The sequence below is a fragment of the Erithacus rubecula genome (genome assembly GCF_903797595.1).
Source record: "Erithacus rubecula genome assembly, chromosome: 9".
Classification (NCBI taxonomy): Eukaryota; Metazoa; Chordata; class Aves; order Passeriformes; family Muscicapidae; genus Erithacus; species Erithacus rubecula.
In genome coordinates, this window is record NC_136660.1 from 27,696,734 (window position 1) to 27,724,271 (window position 27,538).

At 39.5% G+C, this 27,538-nt stretch overlaps 1 protein-coding gene across 3 annotated transcripts; it reads left to right on the top strand.

Moving 5' to 3' along the window:
* The first annotated feature begins 472 nt into the window (after positions 1 to 472).
* TRUB1 (TruB pseudouridine synthase family member 1) lies at positions 473 to 27,538 on the top strand. Of its 3 annotated transcripts, none has more exons than XM_079312962.1 (8): positions 473 to 686; positions 2,231 to 2,323; positions 5,646 to 5,701; positions 18,615 to 18,693; positions 23,088 to 23,160; positions 24,320 to 24,465; positions 25,573 to 25,629; positions 27,012 to 27,538. In XM_079312962.1, the coding sequence occupies exons 1-8, from the start codon at positions 545 to 547 to the stop codon at positions 27,224 to 27,226; spliced, it is 861 nt and encodes a 286-aa protein (XP_079169088.1). In that variant the 5' UTR covers positions 473 to 544; the 3' UTR covers positions 27,227 to 27,538. The 3 variants fall into 3 exon arrangements, with proteins under 3 accessions (XP_079169088.1, XP_079169087.1, XP_079169089.1); XM_079312961.1 differs by having other exon boundaries at positions 485 to 686; positions 18,612 to 18,693; XM_079312963.1 differs by having other exon boundaries at positions 490 to 686; positions 18,612 to 18,693; positions 24,320 to 24,459.

The window sequence follows — 27,538 nt, forward strand, 5'->3', positions numbered from 1 at the left end:
TGACAATTAGTGATGACTACAAGGAAATCATGCTATAAAAGGGAGCTGAAAACCAAAGTTCGGTGGAACATGGAGTGGGCAGTGGCCCCCATGTATCCCCAGCGCGCTACTTGCTCTGTCTATATAAAATAAAGCTATATAAATTTTGCTGAATATCGAGACTTTTGTTTCTCATTTACAACACTAATACCCAAACTAAACCTCCCCTGGAGCAGCTTGAAGCTATGTCCTCTTGTCCTGTCAAAAGACAATTCTTTCCATTTGGGGCATTGAAGGTACGGCACCACTGCTCAGCGAACTCCCCAGAGATGCCTGCGAATCGCTCTGTGAATGGTGGGGCCGCCTCCTGATAATTTTAGGGTTAGTTTTCGGTTTAGATTGGTTGATTTTAGTGACGACTTTTGTTTCGCTTTCACTTTAAACACCCGTCGGTGTCCACACCGGCGATTCCGCAAGCGGCCTTCAGGCTCCCTCACGGCTCCTCCCTCACGGCTCGTCCCGCGCTGCAGTTCCCGGCGGCCCCGCCGGGCGCGCTGCCGGCAGCATGGCGGGGGAGGCGGGCGGCGCCGCGCTGGGCCGCGCTGCCGACAAGCTCTTCTCGCTGAGCGGGCTCTTCGCCGTCCGCAAGCCCAAGGGACCCACCTCGGCCGCCGTGCTCAACCTGCTCAAGGAGAGGCTGCTGGCAGGTGAGCGGCGGCGGCCGGGCCGCCTCATCCGCAGAGCGGGGCGGGCGCGCCCTGCCCGGGCGGCTGTGGGATGGGGTCAGCTGTGTGCGGTCCTTGGGCTGCGGGAGCTGCACCTCCCGACAAAACACTCGACCGTCTTGCTCAGCGCTCCGAAACCGGAGCATTCGGCGGCGTTTAGTTTCTCTTTGTGGTTTTTTGTTTGTTTTGGTCGTAGTTCATAACCAAGGCATGGGCCCGAGAATGGAGCCATTGCTGGGTCCATCCTGGCTCGCTGCGCCAGGCGAGGTTCAGGTTGGACATCAGGAGGGATTTATTCACAGAAAGCGCGATGAGGATGGGTGGCTCAGGGAGGTGTGGAGTTGTGTCCTTGGAGGCCTTTAAGGAAAGAGTGTCCCAGGCAGGCTCAGTGTTGCTCACACTGCACGATGTGTTCACCACAGGCTGCTTGTGGCGGGCACCTGTTGCCACCCAAGGTACAGAAGACGTGAGCCCTGAGTTTGGATGGGATGAGATTTGCCCCAGTCCTGGGGGCAAACCCAGCTCTGCGGGGCAGGCAGGGGTGCCAGGCTGCTGGGGGAGCTGTGGGCCCAGGGACAGCGTGTGTCCCTCTGCCAGAATGGATGTCAGCAGCACCTCTGCTGCACAGCCCGGGCAGGATGTTCTGCTGCAGTCCTGCTGCCTATTGCCATTTAAAAAACACACCAAAGGAGTGGAAACCATAGTGTTTGAAAAGGTTCTGAAAGTCCTGGACAGAGTCTGCAGAAACTGCTCTGAGTACAGGGAAGTTCTGTATGTCAGATATTAAGGAAAAAAAAAAAAAAGTGAGATCATTGCAAGGGTGGGAGTGACTATGACCTACATTCTTTTTATAATGGGTATGGGGACTTGATCATCTAGTCTGGGCTGATGAAGTGAGAACATATTTTCAGACTTTCACTGAACTGTAGTGTAGGCCCACACCTTGTATGGAAGGATCAGGTTCCCTCAATGTGGAAATAATAGATATGGATAAGGGAGTTAGATCATTTGTCATATTTAACACTAATAAATAAAGGTATTGGACTTAGCAAAATTCCTGGAGTCATCAGCTGTATAGGAAATTTGCTGAGTTGGGATACTGACAGCTTGAAAGCAGCAGTGAGCAAGTTCAGTCCATGCAGAGTTTCCATAGGACTGTGAATATGGAAATAAATATGTTCCGATATAAGGCAGTAAATACATCAAGAATTAGCTCAGATTATGTAGCATAAAATTTGTGTATAATAGATGTTTTGGGAACTCTGCTGCTGGTTCTTCCATGCTTTGTTAATTAAACTTCACAGGTTTGCAAAAAATCTGTTTGCAATATTATGGGAGACTTCATCAGAGTGTAATGAAAATACCTTGCAAATTGTTTGAGGTTGGGAGTAAATCTAAAGGAATCATTGGTCTTCAGCTAATTAATAGTTAAAATATTTGATTTTTATTACCTTTAGCAGTCTGTGTGCCATTTTCCTGCATTCTGAGGTTATTTTATAATGCTTCCTTTCAATTACTATTTACAGAAGCTGGTGTGCAAACAAACGGGAAGAAAAGAAATCGGGTTTTGAAAATTGGCCATGGAGGAACTTTGGACAGTGCAGCCACAGGAGTTCTGGGTAATGAAAAACATAATTATAGTCATCAAAATGTGATTTCAGGAAACATTTTCATGCCTGCATGAGGTCAGGTGGAGGAACAATTTGGGATACACATGGCAGGTTCTGGGGGAAGGACAAATTACTGTGGAAGAATGGTCTGGGTTAAATTTCCTATATGTTTCTGCATATATACAGAACATATATATATATATATCTGTGTGTGTGTATTATACATTTATGTATACATGCATGTAACATATTTCTTAAAAGAAGGCTGTGTTCTTCTTTCCTGCTTTCTCTCCCCTATTCCAAATCCTGAAATAACTTCTGGGTTATTACATGTGGGAAAATACAAACTCTTGTGTAATGAATTGTAAAGTACCTGAGAAATTGATGGCTTTTTTAACTTAAGATGGGGATTTATAGTCATCATAATCTGCTGAATTATTTTGTCTCAAAGTAATGCTATTCTGGGATTTTGTGGGAGCCTTAGGGCTGCTAATACTTACCAAAAGAAAGATGTATAAGAACAATTCAGCTGTTGCTTTTCTTGAAGATCAACACAGAAAAAGTTTTAGGTACCTATCCTGTCTTGCTTCCTAAAGAAGAGTTTTCAAAGATATTTTTTCTTTTAATTTTGATAGCAATCCGTGTATTGAATTTTTTTGTTTTGTCAAAGAACAGGATGTGTCAGCTCCTGGTATTAAAACCTCAGCTGTGGGTGTGATAGTTCCCACATCATACTTTGTCACCTGCAGTTTTATTGATAAGTAACATGCAGACTACAGCTTGCTCAAATCATAACCTTGTAGCTCTCCTTGGCTTGGAGAAATAACAGCAGTGTGTTTTTGTTGTTGAAAAGAAGCAGGTGCAACTCTGAGTATACACTGAAAATAAATGCTCTGATAAATGACTTCTCTCAGGAAGAATTCAGCTTCAAGGGGAGGTTGGTTGCTACAAGTGTTGCTAAATGTAGCTAGCAATTGTCCCTTGTGTACATGGCAAAATGTGACATTCTTGGGTTAGAATGGAGCACTGCCTGGTTTGGTTCAGATTTCCTCTTCTCTGTGGCCACTCACTAGAGAATTCAGTGTGCATTCCTGAAGCACAGGTTTTCCTTTTACACAGGTGTTCCCTTGGAGCATGCTGCTTCTCATTGCAAAGTCAACAGCATTGATCCATAGGAAAAACAAAATCACTTGTGCTTTTTTAATTGCTTCTCCAGCTGTTCCAATACCCAGCAGTCTCCAAAGCCTGCTTCTGTGGCATGACAAAAAGTATTTGGGCTTGATGTGCTTGGTATAGATAAAGAAGCACATCACCTTAATTAGCTGTGCATGGATTGAAAAAAGGCATGGGATCTTTCATTCCACTGCCATACAAAACACACAGGGAAAAATCAATGGTAGCTAGATTGGAAGAGACAACACTGGAGAGGAGTGGAAGAGGGAATGTGCCCAGATTTCTTGTATGTTCAATAAGGTAATGAGGAGAGAGGAAAGGACACAAAAGAAACAAGTTATTCAGAATATACCTGCTGCTTTTCAGGATGGAGTGGTGGAACAGAAAGTTTTCCTTCCTCATGGATAGGAGCATGATAGAAGCACTAAATTTTCTGAAAACCTTTGTGATCTATACTGCTTTCTCCCAGGTTTTATGTACTGCATGTCTGCAACTTCATGCCCTGGAAATTAATTAATAAAGAGTTCTACTTAGTGTGCCAGGTGTACTGCCAATAACCGAGCAGAGCTTTTTATCAGAAAACATACTTTTATATTTCTTCTTTTACTGACAGCAGATGTAGATGAGGAGGGGCCTTGGAGGCAGAGGTCAGTGATCTATGACATGTGACTGAAAGCCAAGGTGAAATCTTCATGAATATCTTCTTTTGGTGTTATTCTAGGGCTGTGGTGCCAGCTTGCTGCTTCTTGCTGTATAATGGGAATTTTATTTGGCTTATTTTTTATGGCAGTAATGAATTATGTTTCCACAGTAGAGGAAGATGTGAAAAAGTATAAAAAAATAAAAATTCAGTTAAATCTTTTTACATTCAGTGTAGTCTCTCAAGTGGGTTTATGTCACTGTTCAATAACACACATTATCCATAAGCTGATGATTAATTGAGAAAATTATTGGTATCTTGTTCACAGAAGCATTCAATGTCTCTTTCAAATTATTCTATTGAAACTCTTGACACTCTTCAGCAAATTTCAGCTCAGCTGTTGAAGTGTCAGTTATGTCATCATGTTGCAAGAAAAGTGCTTGGTTATAAAGTCTTATCTGTGTGCTTATCTCCTTTTCTCAGCTTCTTGCAGCTCTTTCCTATCTGGCAAATAACAGGAACAGGTTGAACTGAAGGTGCATAAAAGCACAAACACAAGGGCATGTGTGACTGAAAACCCTCAGGAATAAGAGGAGTAGTAGTTGAGAACAAGGAGGAATCTATGAAGTCTCAGAGCATAAAAATTGAGAAGCATTAGAACACAAGTAAAAAAAAATATTTTTTTCCAAGTGCATTTTCCATTTGATGTTTTCAGGCCTTGCTCTTGATTAACAAGAAGCTGATTTCCTGAAAGCTCCCTTAACTCCTCTAGTTATTAAAATAAAGTACATAAGCTGTTACACATTCCATGAGTTGTACACAAAACTAATTTGCTTCTAAAATTTTCTTTGGATTGCTGTATGCAGAAAAAATCAATAGGAAAGCATTTTAAAGGCAAGCACCTTGTGAAAAGCTTTAAAGTAAAATATAAAATAAAGCTCTTTTTCAATCTCCTTCTTTTATGAAAATCTGACTGACTGCTATTTTTTAGAATACTGGTGTTAAGATTGAAATAACAATAATCTGTACTTGCACAGTAATGGGCAATTGGACCTTTTGATTATTTTATTTCTTCCTACAAGTCTGATAAACAATTCCATTATGCTGTCGTGGCTGTTTTACTCTTGGTCACTATCAGCTTTTAAAAGGACTATTTGGTTACAATGGAGGGTTCATTCATTATTGGTGAGCCATAACCTTCATCAAACCAGAGGCAGTGTTAATTGCATTCTCCATTTCTTTGGTGATTAAAAGATAAATAAATGTAGGAATTGAATTAAAGTATTTTAACAATGGATGAAGGTTATTTATCTTTTGCTTTAGACTTTTTTTCCTTTCACTAGTTCCATGTTGCTTGAACATCAGAGATGCTTTCTCAAAAGTGTTGACTCTCTTTCATATGCTAACAGAGTATGAAAGGCTGACTTTCTGACTAACATAATATTTAGCATTGAATGGTGTTAAAAAAGGGAACTGCAGGGCTGTTTTGAAGTAGCATTTCTTCTTCTGTCTTTGCAGTGGTTGGTATTGGGAAAGGAACAAAAATGCTGGGAACTATGTTGGCAGGTACCAAGGTAAGGAATGCTAAATGATTGTGTTAGTGGGGGGTTTTGTTTGCTGATTTTCTTTTCTCTCTCAGTGAAGAGCTGAACCAACATACAAATTTGTCAGCTGTGCTGCATATTTAACTCAGGTGTGTGCTTCAGCTCATTTTTGCAGTTAGTCAGAAATGTGCTGCTCAGACTTTAATGTCTAGACTGATTATTTAAAAACTTTGTTTGTCTCAGTTTTCTATGAAATGTTTATATCAAATTACCATTTTACAGGAAGATTTCTAGACTATTTAGTGTGCTAAAAAAAAAAGGAAAGAAAAACTAATGAAGATGGTACTGAAACTGATGTTTTGGGGATTTAGTTGTGAATGACAGTTCAATTTTGGTAATTTTTCTAATGTGTAGATAACTTCATTGTTATTTAGCTTGAAGTAACAGATGGTCTTTTTTTCTTTTCTGTCCTCTTAAATACCATGAGGCCTTAAGAGGCACTTTTTGGATTTTAGGATGTTTTGTATTGCATTGCTGCTGCTGTGGAGAGATGGTCTATAAACACATCAATAGACACGTGAGAAGCCAAAGGTAGAAAAAGCCCCATGGCTGCATGAGAGAATCCAGACCAGAGCCTTGACAGATAGAAATTTTGTTCATTGCTGGTTTTGATTAATTTTACTGTGTGAATTTCACTTTGGTGACCACTCTGACTAGGTGTTACATACACAACAAAGTGCAAATACTCCCAAGAATAATGTCCCAGTGTTGATTCCTTCCTCACAAGTCAAATCCTGAGGATTTAGCCATTATTTTTACAGGAAAAGTTTAGATAAGAATGACAGATGTAGAAATCAATTAAGCCTTCCAAATTTCATCTTAAAGGCAGGAAAAGTCAATAGTGCATTATATTTTGCCTTTTTTATCATTCTCTTCTAGTCTGAGCACTTAAGACCTTTTACAGCTGCTGAACTAATACCTTAAAGGAAGAATGTGTTTGACAATCTTCAGTTCAACTCAGAGGCAAATAATTTGCCAGAAAAGAAAACAACCAGGACAAAATGACATAGCTGTAGAGCTTTCAGAGGCATCTGTGTTTTGAAGCATGCAGTAAACAGCTGGATTTACAGTGAAAATTTGAGCAGTTACCACCTGATACCTCCTTTGAAAGAACTTTAAAGTTAAAAGAAGTCATAGATTTGCTTCAGCTAAATTAAGTCATCACAGCTAAATGTTAAATTGTTGATTTAAAAACATGTAAAGTAATTGAATTAGCTCTTAAGCTGAGGTTCACAGTAGAAACAGCTGTGATGGTTGAAGTATTTTCAGCATTTTTGGCAGAACAGGGTATGCTCAGGTTCCTTGATGACTTCACAATGAAATCCTGTAGCCAATAACAGGTTTATCCAGCCAAACCTTCCCAGATGGCTCAAAGGGGATTAGAGCTGCTCCTGAGGGATAAGGGAGGGGAGATTGTGCAGTGGGGGCAGCCAGGTGAGCCACCCCAGGCAAATCCATCCCAGCCTTAAATCCCTGTGGGATGTGGGCACTTGGTGCAGGGAGGCAAAGATCAATCTTTCCAGAGCTCAGCAGCTCCTCCACTGCAGCTGTTCCTGTGCTCTCCTCCTGTGGAGGAGAGTGTGAGGTACCTGACATCCCTGCCAGGTATGAAATCTGCAGCATATATTTGGAACCTTCCTGTCTCTGCCTTCCTATTTTCTATTTGTACTTCAGTAAATTAGGCATGCAATAATTTGGCTTAAGGAAGTTGAAGGATCTCTCACACATGTCTGCCTGTTGGGTTTTTTCACCACACTGTCAACAGCATCTAATAATGTATCAAGAGATAAATTCATGACTAAATAGGTTTGAATATCTTTTTAACTTTCCATGCCATGTGCTTGAAAGTTATACTCTTATTTACTGTTTTTCCACTGTTTTGGATGCTGAAGTGTTTGTTGAAATGTGATGTTTTTCTTTTGTTCCTTTTGTTATTATAAAGATTTAGAGAAGCTGTCTGACCTTCTTTGGCCAGAATTTACTGTTTGCTTCTAGGAAATGCATCTTGTAAAGAAACAGTTCAGTCTATCACTGCTGGCAGCAGAGCTATGTGGAGTGGCCAAAATGTATGATACTACAGTAAACTCCATATGGTGACTCTGCCAGGACTTGGACGGGCTCTGACTTTTTCCCAAACATTGTGTGTAACTTTCCTGACTCTGTGTGGCAGCTCTGAGCATTATCCCTCAGTGTACAACTCCTACACATTCTGCAAGGAGGGTTACTCTTGATGTGTAAACAGAGTTCTTAATTGGTTTGACCTCCTTAGAAATAAACTCAAGACAAACAGTAAGGTGTAGCCAAAGGCAATACCTGCTTAGTGTTCCAGATTTCTTACTGAATTATTAATATTTGTCCAAAAGAAAAAATATGTACAAGCTGGCTAAGTTTTTGTTTGTTTGCTTTTTTGTTCTTTCAAATGTTCCAAATGAGAGGGAGAAGCTGAATGCTCTTGGATCCAGAATTTAAATACAAAACATTTCATAAATGTTCTGTAGGAGAATAAATTTTTCTTCTTGTTCTGGGACTTGCTCTTGGTTTTGTTTGGACCTTTTGCACTTCGGGATTTTAAAAGATTTTTTTTTTTTTTACTGTCTTGACAAAACAAATAAAGTAGAATGCGAAAAATATTTCATGCTTCACCAACAAAATTAACATAATGGGAGTAGACCAATATTTATTTTGCTAAATTGTTTCTGAACAATTCTGTCTTAGGTATGACTCTTCTTCTCAAACACCATGTAGAAGTGTGTTTTTCTGGGGGGGAAATGGTTTAGAAAATGGTAGCACAGTTTCCAAAGTGGTAGTCCTGTTTAAAACTTCTCATCTACAGGATTATGCTTTTATGTAGAAGAAGTCAGGGAAATGATCCTGTGCCAATCAGAGAGAAAAAAAAAAAGCACTAAGCAATGAAATTCTTCATCAATCTAATACTTTCCATTGAGAGATGTTCTCTCAACACATACAGCCTTTATGGGTAACTGAAACTTTCAGACTTCTGTCCTGTGCTTAATTTGCTTATTTTTCAGTGACATGGCACCTGAGTTCAGCCTAAGAGAATTTTGGTCATATTAGTGTGAATGAAGAACTTTGCCATCCATCAAACTGTCCTTGCAACCACTGATTCTCCATGTGTGGAAAGCTTGGGGTATATTGGTTTTATCTGAAGATGCAACTTCTTGTCATTGTCCACATACAAAATAGCTCCCCAAGTGCTCAGTGTGAAGGAAACTCCCTGAGAACTTTGCACTGCTGGCACCAGCTTGGGCAATGACTGGTTAAAATAGAAAATTTAATCTCAAAAGTTATGGCTTCTCCAGAATGAAGCTATCAAAAAAAAAAAAACACCTCTGTGTAGATTAAAATCCAAACTCCAAGTGTTCTCAAAGCCTAGAAAAGGAACAAGAGATTATGGGCAGAATGAAGATACATCTGTGACCTGATGCATGACAACTTTCATTTCATATATTAATATCATAACATTTGTGTTCTTATGAACACTGGATAAAAAATGAGTGCTAGATCAGTGATTAGGTTTTACATCTTGCCAGTCACACTTGTATGGTGTGAGAGAGGGCTTGTCTGAGCAGGAATTGGTTCAAATCACCTAGCAGAACTTCTGAGACATGTAAATTACTTTTTGCACTGTGATTCTGGGATTAGAGCTTGTGTATTGCAAAATTATTTCTCTGGAGGGGTGGCATCAGATCCTGCAGAACTGGGCAGAGAGCCTCCATAAATGAGGTTATTTCTTTAACTCCTGTGATTATCTTACTGTCCTAAGAATAAAATTTTCACATCCTTAGCTTCTCAAAGTTTAAGCTTTCTCCATGAATTCTTTTTTTTTTTTTTTTTCAATTAAGTCCTTTGCTTCCATCTTTTGGCAGTGAGTTCAGTGAATTAATAACACATTGGAAAGCACATCCAGTGGTTCTATAAGAAGCAAAACTAATGAAGCCTTTATTTGTGACTTTGTTTGTTTACAGCTCGTTAGACACCAAAGCCCCATGTGGACTTTTTGGTATCCAGTAATTCAATGGGTCTCCCTCTGGACCCTTCTCAGTAGAATCTGCAGTAGATTTATTTCCTCTATCTGTCTGTTTTCAGGAGGCTTATAAGAACTCGGCATCTCTGAGACCTCTATTCTTCTGCCAACACTTGTGTCTTTGCACATTGACATGCACACCATGATGGTGTAAGTGCTATTTCTTTTGAAATTTTAATTTTCATTTTAAATAGCCTCACTTTGCTGGTTTGTTGCTTTTTCTTTTCAGTGTATTTCAGTGTTTGTGCTCCAGTTAATTTTTGAGTTGCAAGTGCAAGAAAATTGAGTTGACTTTGCTTTCAAAGGATCATCTCGGTGGTCTCTTAAAAATTTCTCTAGGGTATCACCAGTTGAACTCTGTCCTTCACTGTGCTTTCTTTTGGAGCTGGTGAAACCAAATCCACTTATTCATACAGTGCATAGAGATGCATTCTGTTTTCTTTTTCAGATTCTGATGTTTTTAACATTGTCTTAGAAGGGCAGAATTAATAATTTTATTAGACTAATTGTTATGGCACAGAAAACTAGGTGTTTGGATATGCAAGCCCTCTCTCAGATCTGAAATAGAAGCCATGGATTTTAAAACTAAGTATATTTCAGAGTTGTTCAGAGCTTAGAGGAATAAGTATCTTTTAGACCACTTCTGAAATAAAAAGTAGGTAATGCTTGTGAATGTGGTATACAAACAATTCTGTTTGGGCAAGCAGTCATGTAGGTAATACCCCAAGAGCACTCCACTAAGATAAAACTATTTTCCTAATGTATTTTATTAAATAGCCTATCTCCTGAGTGGATTTGTTCACGATGGACATGCCAAGCTCCCAAGCACAAGGCAAGGAGGTCTGTTGCTGCTTGCTTGATGATTCTTCAGATCTCACCTTGCTTCTGTTCATCTGCTTTTACTTTCAAATTGCAGTACAAGTATATCCAACTATATTTGTCTTGGAGGAATCCAAGTAAAAGTGGTTTGTTTGCTCTTCAGCTTTTTCCCCTAAGAAATTTTTCATCTGCAGCACCTTGTCATTTTTCACTGTGTGGTTTATGCCACTGTTTTACCTTCTCACACCTTGTTGTTCATGGTATCTCATCCCAAATAACCAAGGGTCTGACAGGGCTTCTTTTGTAGTGAGGTGGGAGAGGGAACAAACAAAGTGCAGAATGTGACCTGCCCATTCAAAGAAAATGGATTGTAGCTACACAGAATGTCACTACTTTGCCTTTGTTCAAGCCCAAAGAAATTATTGTTTCCTTACTAGGCAGGTAGAAGAGGGAGGAAGGAGATGGTAAGGTCATCTCCTAGGGGAAGGAGAGAGCCTGGTAGATGATATGTTGTGGCACATGGAGGGGTTAATGTGAGATAACATCATAGTGTGCCTGAAATCCAATATCTCTTTTGAGTCCATGGGTTTTTTTGAACCCAGTGGAGTTATGAATTTTTGTTCCCAGGCTTGTTTTGAAAGATGTTTTATGGGTTTTCCTTGAGGAACCAGACTGGCAGATTTGAGATGGTGATTGTTTTATGAGAGATGTTAACCCATGGGCAGATGGATATATTTCAGCCCTTGTAGACTAGGTGAATTCTTCCTGACACATACTAGTTGCTTAATTTCACCCATTTAGTTACCATTTTGGGGAACTGTATTATATTCCTGTAATATAGGTATAGGACAGAGAAGTCTTGACATTTCTGTTCTGTGATATTTGTTTTGTTATTGTGCAAACATTCAAGGAATATTTCCTTATATGTTTGCACAACACAGTGCAAAGATGTCTATCAATAAAACTTGTCCTACTTAATGTCTGTAGCCTTTAACAGCTACATCTAGGCACTGCTGTAATAGTTTGGTGGGATTTTTTTTTAACCACTACTGGCACCTGAGAAAGTTTTTGCAGCATTGGAACTTTGTACTCTAACTCCAGGTGCTCTCTAGAGCAGAAGAGATGGGTTCAGAGACCCATTGTTGTGTATGCAAACTTGGCACTGGTTTCTGTCCTGTGTGTTATTTTCCCTTATTAGCAATGAATTTCTTGTTCACAAATGCCTCTATATATTTACTGGAGATCAGTGTCAATTTGTGAAATCACATTGAAGACAATGTGATTGTCTTCCTTATTTTGTCTAAAGGAAAATGCTTACATAAAAAGAAGGCTGGGAAAATGTGTGAATGAAGTTGGTTTTGATGTGTTTTGAGAACGTGTAGAAGGTGTTAGCAAGACTTGAAGTGGTGTCTGTACAAAACAAGTTGCACTGAGAGAATGCTAAGCCTGCACAGTGGGGAGTGCAGGGAAGAGCTAGAATGTTGGAGAGATGAAATGGCCTTATACACTGTCAACATCTTTAATTACCTGTTACTGCAAAACATATGATACATTTTTAACCTGCTTTTTTTGGCAAATCATAGGAGAAGAGGTTGATTTTAATATCTTGTTTTTTCTGCACTACCCAATATCCCTAAAACAAAGTTGTAGAAGCTGTTGAATAATATAGATAAATCCTGTACTGCAGTTATACTATTAGTAAGCTGGCTTAATGTGCTGTGTAGTGCTCAAGTCTCTCTTATTCTCACCCCAGAGGCCTAATCTATTAATAGCTCAGCTTCATGCTCTATTAATATTCACGCTCTTTTTTAAACTGTTGAAAATCTTCAGGAGGCTGCACCTATTGTGCTGCTCTTTCCTCCCCAAGTGCTGAATATTTTAAGAGCATATTCTGGTGTGATTTTTCTGTTCTTCTGTTCACAAGGTCAGTGCTGCTTTCTTCCATCTTGACCTTTCAATATTTGTGCATATGGCTGTGCCTCATGTGCAGTTCTTCCTCAGATTCATTAATAAAATGCAACATGGCAAGGCTTTTTTCTCATTCTTCATAAAAATTACAGGAAATAAAAAGGATGGGAACCAATTTAGATTAGCCATTTTACACTGTTTTCTCTAGTATTCTTTCTTGTAATTTACACCACCTTTTAGAATTCGTTGCATCTTGGCCTTAGCAATGCTTTTGAATTCAGCCACAGCCTTTCATGCACTTGGTTTTATCTGTGATTTTGTGTGTAGCTATAAAGTCTTACCCTTCTGGAAGGACTGTCTTTTATTTCTGGACAGAGAATTATGTATTTCCTTGAAACTCTGTTTCCCAGATAGAATTTGGAGGTCATCTCTCTTTATTTTGTTTTATCTGTGATATGGGTACTAGAGGACACAATGATGGAACAGGTATTAAAGCTGAGGATGACGTTTAAGAGCCAACCTGAGACATTTTGATGAGAGAGGGAGGTTTCCACAGAGAGCAGTTGCCAGGAGGGTTTGCATAAAGAAACTGGGTTTCAAACAGCCACCTTTGCACATTAACCTGCATCCCCTCTTGGATGCTGGGAGCTTGCACTGTGTTTGTAGATGATGTGTGGCCTGGTGCTATCTCAGGTGATGCAGTGTTCCTGTTGACATTGTTTGCCCTTTCCTGCCCTACTCTGACTCCAGAATTTAAATTTGATACAGTTTTTAGCTAAGACCTTAAAGTTTTCTGAGCTACAGGCAAAGTATCTTCTGTTTAGTTCCTGTTAGAGGGGGTTCTAGTACTTCCTTCACATAAAAAAATCTAGTCATCCCATGATGTTTGAACTCTTTAAAATAAGCTGACATAAGAGATCAGAAAATCCTGTTAGCCCACAAAGTAAAGATCAGATAGTTCTTCAGCAGTGACAGTACAATTACAGCATCTAGCAGTAAATGCAATTTAGTGCAAGCTTAGCACAAAGTCAGCTTTTTCTTTTAGGAGAAAAAAAGAAATGGTAGAGAGGTTGTAAATGTTTATGTATATCAAAAGGTCATGTTTGGTGTTAGATAATTTTGAATTTGCTCTATTGTAAAACATGAAACTCCTCCCTCATCCTGCAGTCTTTATTTTGCCCTCTGTGCAACCTGCTTTTAAGAGATTAGGGCTCTGTGCTTTTAATATATTGGAATCTGCTTAGTGAGAGTGCTTTGTTTTGGAAAATAATTGAAACTATGGCAACCTTTGGGGTTTTTTCCAGCTTATTTGTCTACCTCATGCACTTCTCCGTTTTGGTGGATGATTAGCATACTGGAAACCACTGGTAGCTGCTAATGTTGTACAAACAGCAAAATAAGTTCTGTAAATATTAAATTCAGAACTGGTTATTTGTGATTTAGAAATCATTAAACACAAACTGAATGTCATTGCTAAACTGAGGGTTTAAGGCCTCCTCACTGTCTCAGTGGCCTAAGTCTACAAATCTGTAAGTGCAGAGCAAATGGTTTTGGCACAGGAGCACTAACTCTGATCAGTGCTTGCCTGCAGTGTGCTCCCCCTGATTTCCATCAGGTTCTCTAGAGCATTTGTTTTATGTTTGTTTATGTTCAAACTTGTTAGCCACACACAGACATCAGTTTAAATAAACTGAATTTCTGTTTCTCTTGAATATGACTTCTCTTTCCCAGCTTTCAATCTCTTGCACGGAGGATTTTAACCTTAATTTATTTATTTTCCTTTTGAACTTCTGTGTTCAGTTGCTGCTGTGATTAGAAAATGGGTCATCCTTGGATGAACTCTTATGAACTGCCTCTTCCAGAGAGCTTGTTTGCCTGGGAAATTCTTGTAGTGGGAGCCATCTTAAAATCTTCTTGACAGCTACTGGTGACCTTGTTTCGTAATTACTTGTGTTTCTGTCTAGCTCTTCTAAAGTGTTGCTTCTCCATGTATGAAAAAGCTTTTGAAACACGTTATAATTTAAGATTTCAAGTCTCTGGCTTCTTTCCAGATAAAACCTTGATGTCTCAACAGTTAAAACTGAGAAGCTCTGTTGCATGGTCTGTCTGGCATTTGCACTGATAAGTGGGGCAGACATGCCTGGCAGTCAGCCCAGGGGCTTCAGCCTCCTGGAGCCCCCCTGGTGGGGTTGTGCAGCTGAAAGCTCTGCTGGCTGTGCAGCCCCTGAAATGGGAGGAGATTCTTCCTCCTTCTCCTCCTCTTCCCCCTTTCCCATTAAATATGTATGCTGATAAAGTCTTGCCTTTATTATCTCTCTTTATGGATATTTTTTCTCTTTCTGTGTTAGTCTAAGAATTTCTCTGAAACTGGGCATGAAAACAAAAAGCCAAATTATAGCTAATCTTACTAAAAATATTATGGTAAACATATGGTTTATTATTTGTGAGAATGTTGACTGGGACACTAAAAGAAAATTCCTCTTCCCAAGACCTGTAAAATTTATTAGAGGTTTGTTATTTGTTTCATATGCATTCCTGTAATCGTGTATTTTATCCAGTGCTGATTTTTATGTTGTGTTTCTTTCTGGTCATGGGTATAGTGCACATGTATGACCACCCAAGTATTTCAGTGTGTGTTTGGTCTTGTTGAGGTTACATCCAGCACATCCCCCAGTCTTGTGACAGAGCTTGTGCATTACCATTGATAGAGTGCAGTGGGTTGTCACTGTGAGGTATCTTCTTAAGGCTGTCTTCTCACTGCTGTCAGTGGTGGAGCTGCTTATAATCAAGGGCTTCTGGTCACTTCACTGCCTTTTGTTTCACTTGCCATAATGGTTTTCGTTTTTACAAGAAAAGGGGTTTCTGACCAACTGAGAGGCACAGCCATTACCTAATGCAGGATTGTTCTGGAAATCAAGATTTGTTTGTTGTACAGTTGTGAGGCTCAGCTTTGGGAGCAGCCCACCATTCTGTGTTGGAAGTAATGCACAATGCTGCAGCACGTGCAGGTTGTGACTGGGAGCACTGGATCTCAGTTTTTGGTGTGCTGCACTTGCATGTTGTGCAATCCCATAGGGAAGGTGAGGTGCTGCTTTTAATCTCCAAGTGATTTGGCTCCTGGTCTCTTCAGATGAGTAGAGGGCAGGGATGTAGGGGCTGTTGACTGGCTGGCTGTTCTCTGAGGAGCTGCAGTATAGGGATGCTTTCTGTCACAGTCTGCACTTGTCAGGCTTTGCCACTGCCTGCAACACCTACTACCTTGCTTTTTTTGTTTCAGGTTGAGTGGGCTGAAGGCAGAGTGTTGTGAGCAGTTGCTGTCTGTGTTCCTGCAGTGATTTGTAATTTGAGAGTACAGGGAAAATGCCCCTAGATGTATTTCATAAAATTGGAAGAAATAAATGATTGCCAACACAGGTGAGAAAAGGTCACTGAGCACTTATTAAATGACTCAGAATCCATTGGGTGCTTCTGAGGGCAGTGTGAGTGAGAGTCTAAAGAGTGGTAATGCTGAATTTTGACACAAATAGTTCTGGGCTCTCATGTTATCTTCTACAACCTCCAGGTTCTGCACCCTAGTAAAGGGGAAGAAGTAAACCTTATCCAGTGGCAAGTAAGAATTATGATATATAATTGTAGATAGCCAAGGGCACTCCAGAGACTGGTCATAAACCAACTGCAATTCCTAATTTTCTGACCTTATAGCCTTCTTTGTGGATTATTGCATTGTTGGCTTGAGTGTTTTGTGACTCTTTTAAGGCTTCTGTAAAGAATGGGGATTTTTGACTAGCATTTAAGGTCATTTGTTTTACAAGCTGCAAACCCTTTTGCTCTTTTGGCAGAAATTAAAGGGAAGATACTGAGATTTGGGTTGTATTGTTCATGCAGTTTGTGTTTATATATTAACAAATGAGACAATTATCTCTCTATTGCTGGCAGGTCAAATACAACATGTTATTGTTACAGCCTAAAGCAAGATAACTAAAAGCAGAATTAAAGGAAAGGAAGTAATTTAAACTGAAGTAGTATGAGTATTTTGCTTTGGAAACATCAGAAGGCAGAGTGTGAGTTTTCAGATTTAGAATTTGACTGAACTGCTAAGATCATTCATCATGCTTAGGATAATGATAATCTGCTCACATGTTTTTATTAACATCTAGGATAGATGTTGAATAATGTCTTTCTAGCAATGCTATTAAATGTTCAGAATCAGATCATTAAATGTCTCAGAAAGCAGTCAGTTTTATGGTCCTAACAGCTAATATTGTAGTGAAAGATAATACCCCTTAAAGTTTATTTAAATATTTGTTGTGGAGCAGCATTTATCCATTCTTTCTTTCATTTCTTTTTTTCATGCATCCCACAAGTCTGCAAACTTGAATAATTTTATTTTAAAATACTTAATTTTGTGGAGTTATCAGACATCTGCAATATTTAGGAAAAATGTAGCCCTGATGTGGTGTTGTGGTTGAACCTGTCTGGTGTTTTAGCTGCCTGCCAACTGTTTGCTCACTCCTAGGAGTGGGATGGGGAAAGAATCAGAAAAAAGGTAGAACTCATGGGTTGTGATAAAGGCAGTTTAATAAGTGTAATGGAAACATCTATGTTATCAATGCTGTGTTCAGAATAAATCCAAAGCAGTCTCATACCAGCTACTATGAAAAAATTCTCTGTATTCCCAGCCCAACCCAGCACATCCAGTAAGCAAAGAATACAGTTATTTTTATGTTAGTCTGCACTCTGCTGCCTTTTGTCTGACTATTTTTGCTGCTTCCATTTTGCAGCAGTTACTTGAAGAAATACATTGAAGTGGCAGGTTGTCACATGGAACAAAATCAAGGCATGTCTTACTAGTCCAGTGGTGTGGGTGTGATTTATATGCCTACACTGTTATTACTTGAGCTTGTTTGTACTTTGCAAGTACATGAAGCAGGATGAATTGCATCTCAGAATAAAATGTTAGTGCTTATGCCTGTTTGGATGTGTTCCAGTAGTGTTTGGTCAGCCAGCTTCTAAAAGATACATCCTCAGATTTGTATTAGTTCAGCTGGGAGTCACTGGAACCTTACTGGGAAATAGTGGAACATTATGATTTTTCTCTCCCAGGGTTTATATGAAGGCCTCTGGACTTACCATAGAGAAACTGAGGGGACTGGAATGGGATAGGCAGTGGGTCAAACTGTTGATGTAATAATACCTGATGGTATCCCTGAGCCTGGGTGTGTGGACAGCATTGTGACAAGCCATGGAGCAGCTGGTTGAGGGAAGCCTCTGTCAGCTCCAGCAGGATGTGCTGTATGCTCAGAGCATGGCAGTTCTTAGGGTGAAAACCTGGTAAGGGAGGGCATCAGGTGGAATGATGTAAGGACAAGAGCTGCTGTCCTGGGGTCAGGTTGGTTCATTCTTCCAAACTGCAGACATATACAGAAGAATTTTTTAGAGAAGAGCCCTGAAGAATCCTGAAACAAATACTCAGAGAACTCAAAATGAACTGAGATGTTCTCAATGACCTTGAACTCCCTGTGCTGGTCTCAAGGTCCTTACCAGATCCCAGGAGTTCAAAATTGCAGCTTCAGGCTACTGCATATCCCTGCATTTCATGGCAGAACCATTGTAATGCTTTGTCCTGGCAGTGGGTGTTTTGCTTTCACATGTCTTTGTGTCTTCTTTTTTTTTTTTTTTTATTTTTTTTATTTTAATGTGCAAAGAAACAGGAAAACTGGCTGTGAAAGGTACTACTCTGTGCCTTGCTTCAACCATGACATATGGCACCCTACAGAGACTTTGATGTTACTACCCTGTTATTTTCTTTATGGTATTGATGTATTTATAGTAAAAATAAGATTCCATATTGCTTCTTCCTTGGGTTTCTAAAATGGAAATGACAGGCACATGTAATATAGGATTTACTTTTTGTTTGATTGTGTCTATTCATCTTGACTTTTGCTTACCCCAAGTTGCTGGACTGACCACTTAGGCAGTATTCTTCCTGTTCTGATTTGAGGTAATTGGTAGTTGCAGTCTTTACCTTAAAAAATAAGAAATAAGAAAAATAAATCCTAAGAAACAACCTTGAAGACCTGACTCTTAATCTCTGTTATTCCTTCCCAGAAGTACACTGCCATTGGAATGCTGGGCAGGGCTACTGATACATTAGATGCTACAGGAAAAGTAACTGAAGAAAAACCTTATGGTAAGTATAAATATATCTATATACTTGATGTAATTTGAAGGCATAAGTGGTCTCTGTCATAGGAAAGCGGAAGAGATGTTTGGGACTCTGAATTAAGTTTAAATGTGAAATTAAACTAAGATTATTTCATCTTCAACTTCACTGCTCATATAATTCAAACCAGCTTCATGCAATTATGTCCAATGCAAGTGTTCCTTTCTGCTGGAAAAAAACAAACCAGGCATTAGATTAGGAGGGAGGAAATGGAATTGGGCAGGACTGTGTCATTGTAAATCTTTGACAAGCTGACAAATGACGTGCTGTGTCCACTAACATTTTCCTCCTCAGAGTGTAGTCCCAGGAGTCCTCTCTTAGTAAAACCCTTTAAGGCCAATGGAGGAATAAAGTATTTGGGTCTTCCCTCTAGGACAGCACTTCACCTACAGACTGCTTAACATTTAATGAGGATGGCATGAACTGCATTCTACATATGGCTGTCTTCCAAATCTTGGTCTTGCTTGCATCTCTAATAAATGAAATTTTCTGACTGACAGAGCACAGTGCAAGGGTTTAAGGCTGCAGAACTCATCCTGACTGTAGTATTGCTGGGCATCTTAGAAACCATGTAGTAACACAGTAAATGTATTTGTTATTAGTTCTCACAACCTTGGGGAAAAGAAATTTAAAAATAATAGGTAACCAGTTGCTTAGCAACTCTACAGGTCTGACATTCTTTGTGCTGGTGATAGGTACATGAAGTAAATAATCTTTTTTTAATGGCATGATGAAAAAGATAGCCAGGATTTCACTTCTCACTCCCAATCTGCTTTCTTTTGCAGTTTTCCTTTTCTCATGGGGCAGGCAATAATGAGTTTCTTGTCACTAATTCTAAATAGTGTTATTTACTAGGCAATGCTATTCAGAGATGTTGGATCATTTATTTATGTTTCAGGATCAAGTTCTAAGTCTCTAAGCTTCTGAAGGCCTGAGCATCCCCGTGGTGTTAGAGTTGCCAATACTTCATGATGGTTGAATGAAGTGATGATTCATTTCCTTGCTATTTATCTGTACCTCTCAAAGTGGAATTTTGTGCTTATGCTGTGCTCATAAGAGATCCTTGCTCACATATAAGCTGTGAAATACCATTTCAGATAGATGCAACTTCCATGGTCAGTTAATTAAAAAAATAAAAGCCTGTTTTTTGAAATGCTAGTTTTGCTTTTTTTCATTTTGTATTGTTTACTGCAGACAGAATGTAGAGTGTTGTTTTTGTGTAGGTTTCTCTCCCTGGTATCTCCTGTTACAGCAGTTCCCACCTCTCTCATGGCGGTTTACCTTTCTGTTAGACTGTGTGCTTGGGGAGCTAATTTGGCTCAAAAATACCCTCTTTTTTGAGTTGCTTGTCATTTTAAACTGAGATCAGTTGCATGATCCAGTTCATCAGGTGGTGTCATGAAGAGCAGCATTGGCATTGCTGGGGCAGTGCAGTTTGGGGTGCAGTTTCCTTTTGCCAAAACTGACGGCTGAAATAATTGCTCGTGACATTGGTCTCAGTTGCTTTCCATGTTGGTGCAAATCAGTCAGATATGGTTTCTTCAGGAAGAAAAGAGCATGTATACTCCTTTCTTGCTCTTCATGGTACCTACATGTGTTATATTCTTGTCTTTTCCAGCTTCTCCAAAACAGCTTGGTGTTCTGCAGGATACACTCTTTGGCCCACCATCCCTAATTTCTAACCCTAATAGGTACTGCAGGAAAAGGCAAACTAGATGTTTGAGTTGACTTTGTTTTGACATATACAAGGAGCCTTGGAGAAGCAGAGGGAGGGAATATAAATCCTGCAGTGCCAACATCACCCAGAATTGGGTCTTAGTGCAGAGAAAGGCCACTTAACCAGTTTGCAAGATGTATAAAACTCTTCTTGAGTGACTTCTTTGGAACATGAGAGGAAACTGCCTACAGAAAGTTGCTAGCTGTATTAACTTTAAGAAAGTGTTACATTTTAGTCCTCAAAGTGTCCCCAGATAGCAGCTTAGGAAGCAAACTGTACAGTTAGTCATAATGTCAGGATGTACTGAAGAGAGCTCCTTGCTTTTAATCCCCTCTGAACTTCTTGTAGCTCTTTGTTTCTAATAGACAATGAGTTTGCATTTCCATGTGAAACTAGATTCTGGTTTCATACTGCTGCCAGGCTGTCAGATGCTGTCTTTAGAAGCAAGTTGCATTTAGTATTCCATTACTTCTTTTTTGAGCAGATTAATGTTAGGAGCCCTTTTTTAATATTTTTAACTGTGTACAGGAATGTACATTCTGAAGCCCACTTCCTCCCACCTGCCTACAGGCTATATCCAGACATGGAGAACAAAATTAATGAGGCCTTTCTCAGGTCTCTGATGATTATGCTGAAATGTATGTTTAATAGAGCTACCTGAATAATTTGGAAAGTGTAGTCCTTTCAGCATTCTGCTTCTCTGTTTTCAAATAATTTGTGCTGGGTCTGATGGAATTGAGGTCATTTGCTGAAGTTCTGGTACACTGTCACAGATAATTCTTGTGTTCTCTTTTGGAGTAATTTGTTAACAGGCACAGGACAGAATCACCCTTTGGTGAAGACTTTTTGAGGTTGTGGCACAATTGGCACTTTTTAGTTTGCTAATTTTATTTTCCTCCTTTTGTAGCAGGAAAATTAGTCAATAGTTACCAGAGCTCAAAAGCACACTAGATCTTAGCAAATGCTAAACACTGTAAATATTTACTTTGATAACACATAACACAACTCTTGTTTGTTAATGGCTTAATGCATCATTCTTCACATGGGTTTTTTTTTTCTCCTGAGGCAGATGTTGCCTGTATCATGAGTGACTTCCTCAGAGGCCACATGTGACCTCTCAGTCAAGGGAATACGAGATCAGAGCCTGAAGTGAACTCAGGTGTCTCATTAAATGCCCTGGCCACAAACACAGTTCATGGAATGGAGATTGGAAGGAGAGCTCCAAGGGACACTTGTGCTTAGGTCTTAAATAGTGAATTTTAACCTGAAGCAGCCTGGGGTTCACAAGAAGGCTGACAGGATCACTGTCGAGGGGCTGGGTCATGCTGGCTTTCCACCATGAAGTTCTGTTGTGATGTGTTGCTAAATAGAAATAAGATTGAAATAACAGTGTAAGAAACTTCAGAAGATGCAGAATTACTGTGCAATGGATTTTGTTGTTCCTAGTCTGTATTCTGATGTAAATCAGTCTCTCACAGTGTCTCAAGAGTTTTGTGCCTTGCAACCAAGATATGAATAACACATCTTGGGACAGCTGCTTGGGCCTAGGGACAGCATCTGCTCTTGAGGCTGCAAAGTGTGCTTTATAGAAGTGAGGAACCACAGCACCATTTCCCAAAGCTGCTGCAAAAAGAAATCTCTTCTTTTTTACTTACAGCATGAGGTGCATCTGGCTTTTAAGGTTTGCAAGTAAAGGTCTATTTCAACATACAACAAAGGCTCCATAAATAAATGTGGTTGGTTTATGTTCCAGAATGTTGTTGACTTAGCAAGGATGACACTAATTAAATATAACTTATGAGGAAGCAGGGCTAGTCAAACCCTAGACATTAGAAATGCACTGAAGAGCATTGTGATTACAGATCTTATGTTTGTACTCTCTAAACAAATTAGGGATGAATGTCATGTCTGTTGAATAGAGCTTCAGAAGACCAGTGCAATCTTCTACTTAGGTTATAGCCTTTCAGTAAAAATGTCTATGTGTACTCTTAAAAGAAAATGCATTGCCTAAACCAGCTTTCTTTTACAGAATTTTGTTAGTAAAATTGCCTTTCTTAATATATAACTATACCCTAGAGTACATTTGCAGGTTAGTTGTTTGACAGGGAAATTTTGATGTGTCGTTTCAGATAAAGTCTTTTTCTACACCAGTGGTTTTGTTCTCTAATAATAAAAAAAAAATTAATCTCTGGTAATACAACAAAATAAATTGTATTTTTCCCTGCAGTTAGGTTCTCTTAGAGAGAAGTTCCCAGGGTTAGATGAGCATTTTATTCCTTTTGGTGGTTTTGGTTTTTGTTTTTTTTAAATAAGAACATTCCAAATGTTGTAGCTTTTATATAGTTTCCAAGAATGATGAATTTGCAGCCTCAAGAGAGGAGAATTACAAAAGAAAACATTAAGGAAGATTTCTGCCCTTCTGAAAGTATCCAGATTGTCCTGATCACCTTGAACAGTTTGTTCCACTCCTTTTGTGATACTAAACCAGCCTACAATCTGTCTTTTATCTCTTTTCTTTGGTGTTTTTCATCCCATCTAAATTCAGAAGAGAGGGAACTCTTGCATCTGCTTGCAGAATGTGATTGATGCCATTAGTGCCATGTGAATAATCAATACTAACATACTGACTGTTATCTTTCCACAGACCAGGTAACAAAAGGAGATCTTGAAAATGTTCTGCAAAAGTTCACAGGGGACATCATGCAAGTTCCTCCACTGTAAGTTTTGTGATATTCAGACACTCTTGACATTGTGTTCATCTGTCAGGACTTGCCAACAGAAGTCAGTTCTCTCAGAAATATTAATACACATTTTGACAAGAGGATAGAGGCCAGGCAGTCAGGAGTTTAATATTTGCAAGTGCAGGTCATGCCCATTTGAAGATCCAGCACAAATGGTGACCTGTGGGTGTTTTGGGTAAATGTAAAGTAGCAAAAGACTTAAAAGCTTTTCAGGGCTTGTCTTCTCTCTTCCAATCTAACTGACATCTCTCGAAGTTCCTTAAATGACTTTGAATTAGTTTTTTGAAAACTTAGAGTATGAATGAGTGATTAATGACTGAGCTTCTGTAGCTTAGCAAATTTCTTCTGGTCAGGTGAGCCATAGTAGCTGGCAGTGTGCATGACTTGGCTTGTGACAGATGGCTTTTATGGTTTATGCTAACCTGCTTTCCTTTGCATTTGCCATGTGTCACTTACTGTGGTTCTTGTGTAAGCCCTGTAAAGTCAGTAATGCCCCACATTTCATGTGATCTGTCCCAAATTGCCCTCTAATACTGTGAGCAAGATCCTTTTGGGATTTTTCTATGGTCATCTTTCTGTCATGCCCAAAGCTGGAGCTTTGGCTAAAGTTCATGTAATCACTGCAGTCAGTTTCTGTGGTTCTGTAGTAGTTCCTTAAAAATCCTAGAACGTGGCAGTTGCTGTTCAGGAAAAACCCTGGTGTGGGACAAGGAAAGTGCAATGTAGAATTGCAGGAGTTGCCTGAGTGGCTACCAGTGCTCAGCTGAACATAGCACTGAAACAGAGGATGCCCTGCTGATTTCTGAGACATGGGATGTTCGAGACAGCTGCAAATATTGTAACCCTTTTATTTCATGAACTGCAGAGTGAGTGATAAAATGGTTTTAAATCCCTACAGCAAGAGACAAATACAGGGACATCTCTTGTTTTCTGGCTTATGTAGCTACTGGTAAATGGTGTGATTCTGTGTCCAAGAGATTTCAGCAGCACTTGCTGGGATTTTGTGGGTTTTTGTGAGTACTTGGAGGGTAGTAAAATGTGTGCTACCCATGTAAAATGTTACCAGGATCTGGAGAATGGGAAGCCTGTTCTATTACAACCGTATGACATGCATTTCCATGCTCTGTCTGTTCAGCTATTCTGCTTTGAAGAAGGATGGAGAAAGGCTTTCAACTCTGATGAAGAGAGGGGAAGCTGTGGAAGCAAAGCCTGCTCGGCCAGTGAGAGTGTACAGCCTTTCTCTGCAGCAGTTCCAGCCACCACTGTTCACACTGGGTAAAGGTCAAAGATTATTACATAGAGCAGTGCTCCCAGCTTGTTAATGTTTATTTACACTCAGAATGGGACTAAGAGAGTGAAATGGGTTTCATTTCACTCAGCTACTTATTTTGGTGTGAGCCCATGTGCAGAGACTTTCACTTTGTATTAAAAGCACCGTATTTTGGTTTTAAGTTAAGCTGATTATATCTAATCTCTCAGTGAGGGAAAATTCTGAGAGACTGGTCAGGGGATTATTTGCATTTGCCCATGCTTTTGCATCCTCCAACTCATTCCTCTCTCAGGTCTGCTTATTTCACTTTGCCATTCTTTAACACAGGTGCCCAGACCTGCTGGCATCTCTCCCAGCACCAGTTTCACTCACTGTTGGACCCCTTTCTTGTTGAGGAGGCAGGATCTTACCCTTCCTCCTGTCATTCATTGAGAAACTTGGGTAGTACATTAAGAAGCATCTTAATAAATAAACCAAAAAAGACTCTTGTAAATGTTTAATGCAACTGTAAAGTCAGGATGATGCCTTGCATTGATCTGTCTGCCCAGTTGATCCCCAGTCCTGTGATAGATCAGATGTTTTATGATGAGCAGGTATGAGTGACAGAACTCAGTGCTCTGTGACTTCAGCCTTTACTTTATGGTTGGATTACAAGTAGCTAATCACTGGCAGAGGTGGAAGGGAAGGGATGAGAGAGCAGGGAAAGTTAAAGGTGAATTTTAAAATTTTAATGGAGCTGCCTGTCTGCAGTATCTGAAAAGCACTGATAGTCAGTTTAGGCTATACTTGAAATAACTTGCTTTCATCATTAGAAATATGAATCAACCTGATGTGCTTAAAATGAATAGGACTGAAACATTTCTTAACATACCATTGCAGGTACTTAAATTCTGGTGAGTTACTACAGTTGCCATTTTATTTGCTTTCTCTCCTGTCTGGCTTAGAGATTTCACCCTCACATATGTTACAGGATGAATAATTGATGTTGCATCCTATAAATGTTTTATCACTGGGTTGTTTGCTTAGCACATTTTTACATTTATGTGGGGGCATGGCTTCTATGTAAAGTAGATTTCACATGGAACTGGTAATTTACCATGTCACTTTTAACATTCCAGATGTTGAATGTGGTGGTGGCTTTTATGTCAGGAGCCTGGTCAATGACATTGGCAAAGGTAGGCATGAAGAAAAAACCCATGACAATGTAGGGAACAAGTGTGTGTTCATGGAAAAATTTTGTCATTCTGTATATCTCAAGTAACTAGACTTGTGTGTTATTTTGCAGAATTGTAGTGCTATCACTTGTTTTTATATACTTGGGTAATTTCCTTAGGGGCATGGGGGAATGATGGCTAAATAATTGCCAGGGACCTTGGGGGCCAGGTGATAAAAATGGAGCAAGCAATAGCACTGAGCAAGATAATGCAAGGCAAGGGGGGGGACTTTTTTCTCCCCCTCTTTCTTGTGTTAAAGCTAACTCAGATTAAGGATGAGAAGAAGAAAGATACTGTCGTTTTAAACATTATTCATCACATTTTGAAAACAGATTGCACAGAACATTACCATGCACATAATAAACCCTATCTGCTGGAAAGACTTCCACACTGGTGATGATTTTTCGAGTGTTTTCTTTCTCCTCTGCCTGAACTGTGAATAGTTTTGCTTTCCCACAGGGATATTTGTCTTGTGCTTTGTATCTATCAAACTGCATGATGGAGGATAGATAATCCATTTCAAACTATTTTTGTTTTTTTTAAATGATACATCTGCAAGAAGGCAAGTAATGTGGGATAACCCTATGAATTTCAATGTTGTTATTTGTGCTTAGGCAAGTCCATGTTTCTGTTACTGCCTTCTGAGCACACTGGCTTATGTTTAGTCCTTTAAGGACAAACCAAGATAAAGTCTGTCCATAGTTGACTTCTTTTCAAAAATTGAAAATGAAAGCAAAACTTCCCTGCATCAGAATGGATGGGAGAGAATATTTTAGTGTACCCATGTGCTTACAAGTCAGTGCTTGTTGTTGTTATGTTTTGTAGTTTCTTTATAGGTAATTATGTCCTGCTGGTATTTATTTAACATAGGAGAGCATTTGTATGTATTTTTTATTTTTCCATATCTTTGTTGCTATTATCCTGATAGACAGCAGAGGATAAAAATGTTAAAAATACCTCTTAAAGGCAAGAAGTGTAAGGCCTCAAAACGTGTGGAAAAATAGTTCATGGTCACTTGAGAATGCAGAATGTTCTGCTTACCTCTTGTGGCATTATTTCCTCACTTTTCATTCTGATCTAAATCTGGGAAAATTCTTGACAGCTTTCTGTCAGATTCTCAACTCTTTACTACACTGGACAACTATTGAAATCAAAGGACTTCCTTGGGTCAAATTTAAGAAGATACAAACGAGTGATAAATCTTCATGACCTTCCTTATCATACAAAGCAGAATAATATAAAAGGCTACATACAAAAATACTTTTTAAATGAGCTGGAAGTGGTTACACTTTCAAAGCTCATCCATGTACTTTGTGCAATCCCTCTTTCCTCCTTTGCTGCAGAGCTCTCCACCTGTGCCACAGTGCAGGAGCTGACCCGCACCAAGCAGGGCCCGTTCACGCTGGAGGAGCACGCCCTGCAGGAAGACAAGTGGACAATTGATGAAATTGCTCAGTCCCTGGAGCACTGCACAGCCCTGCTCCTGGGAGAGCCAGCTCGGAAAAGATTGAAGACAGAGCATCCTGGTGAAACTGCTGAGATCAGTGGGGATAAGTGATAAGTTGGGTCAAGGAAAAAGACTGAATGATTGAGATGTTTTAAGATTGGATTGGGATTGTCTCGCCTCCTTTGTAAATCTGAAGGTCTCTGCTGGGAAGGTGACAAACTGCAAAACAAGAGAAATGGTTCTTTTGTTTCCTGGGGTTAGAATGTGCACTGAAAATAACCACTGCTAACTGTTTCTTGATTGTTTATTTTCCTTCTTGCACACTGTAACTGTTGCCAAATTTTTTATAGAATTTTAAAGAACCTTCAGGGTGCAAAATGGCTGCTGTTGCAAATTCATCAATAAAAATACTATATACAATAA

Excerpts from the sequence above, each read along its gene's own strand:
- TRUB1 (XM_079312961.1), top strand. The coding sequence starts at position 545 with ATGGCGGGGGAGGCGGGCGGCGCCGCGCTGGGCCGCGCTGCCGACAAG. Across the intron at positions 687-2,230 it reads CAAGGAGAGGCTGCTGGCAG|AAGCTGGTGTGCAAACAAAC; the intron begins GTGAGCGGCGGC and ends TACTATTTACAG. Across the intron at positions 25,630-27,011 it reads GGTCAATGACATTGGCAAAG|AGCTCTCCACCTGTGCCACA; the intron begins GTAGGCATGAAG and ends CCTTTGCTGCAG.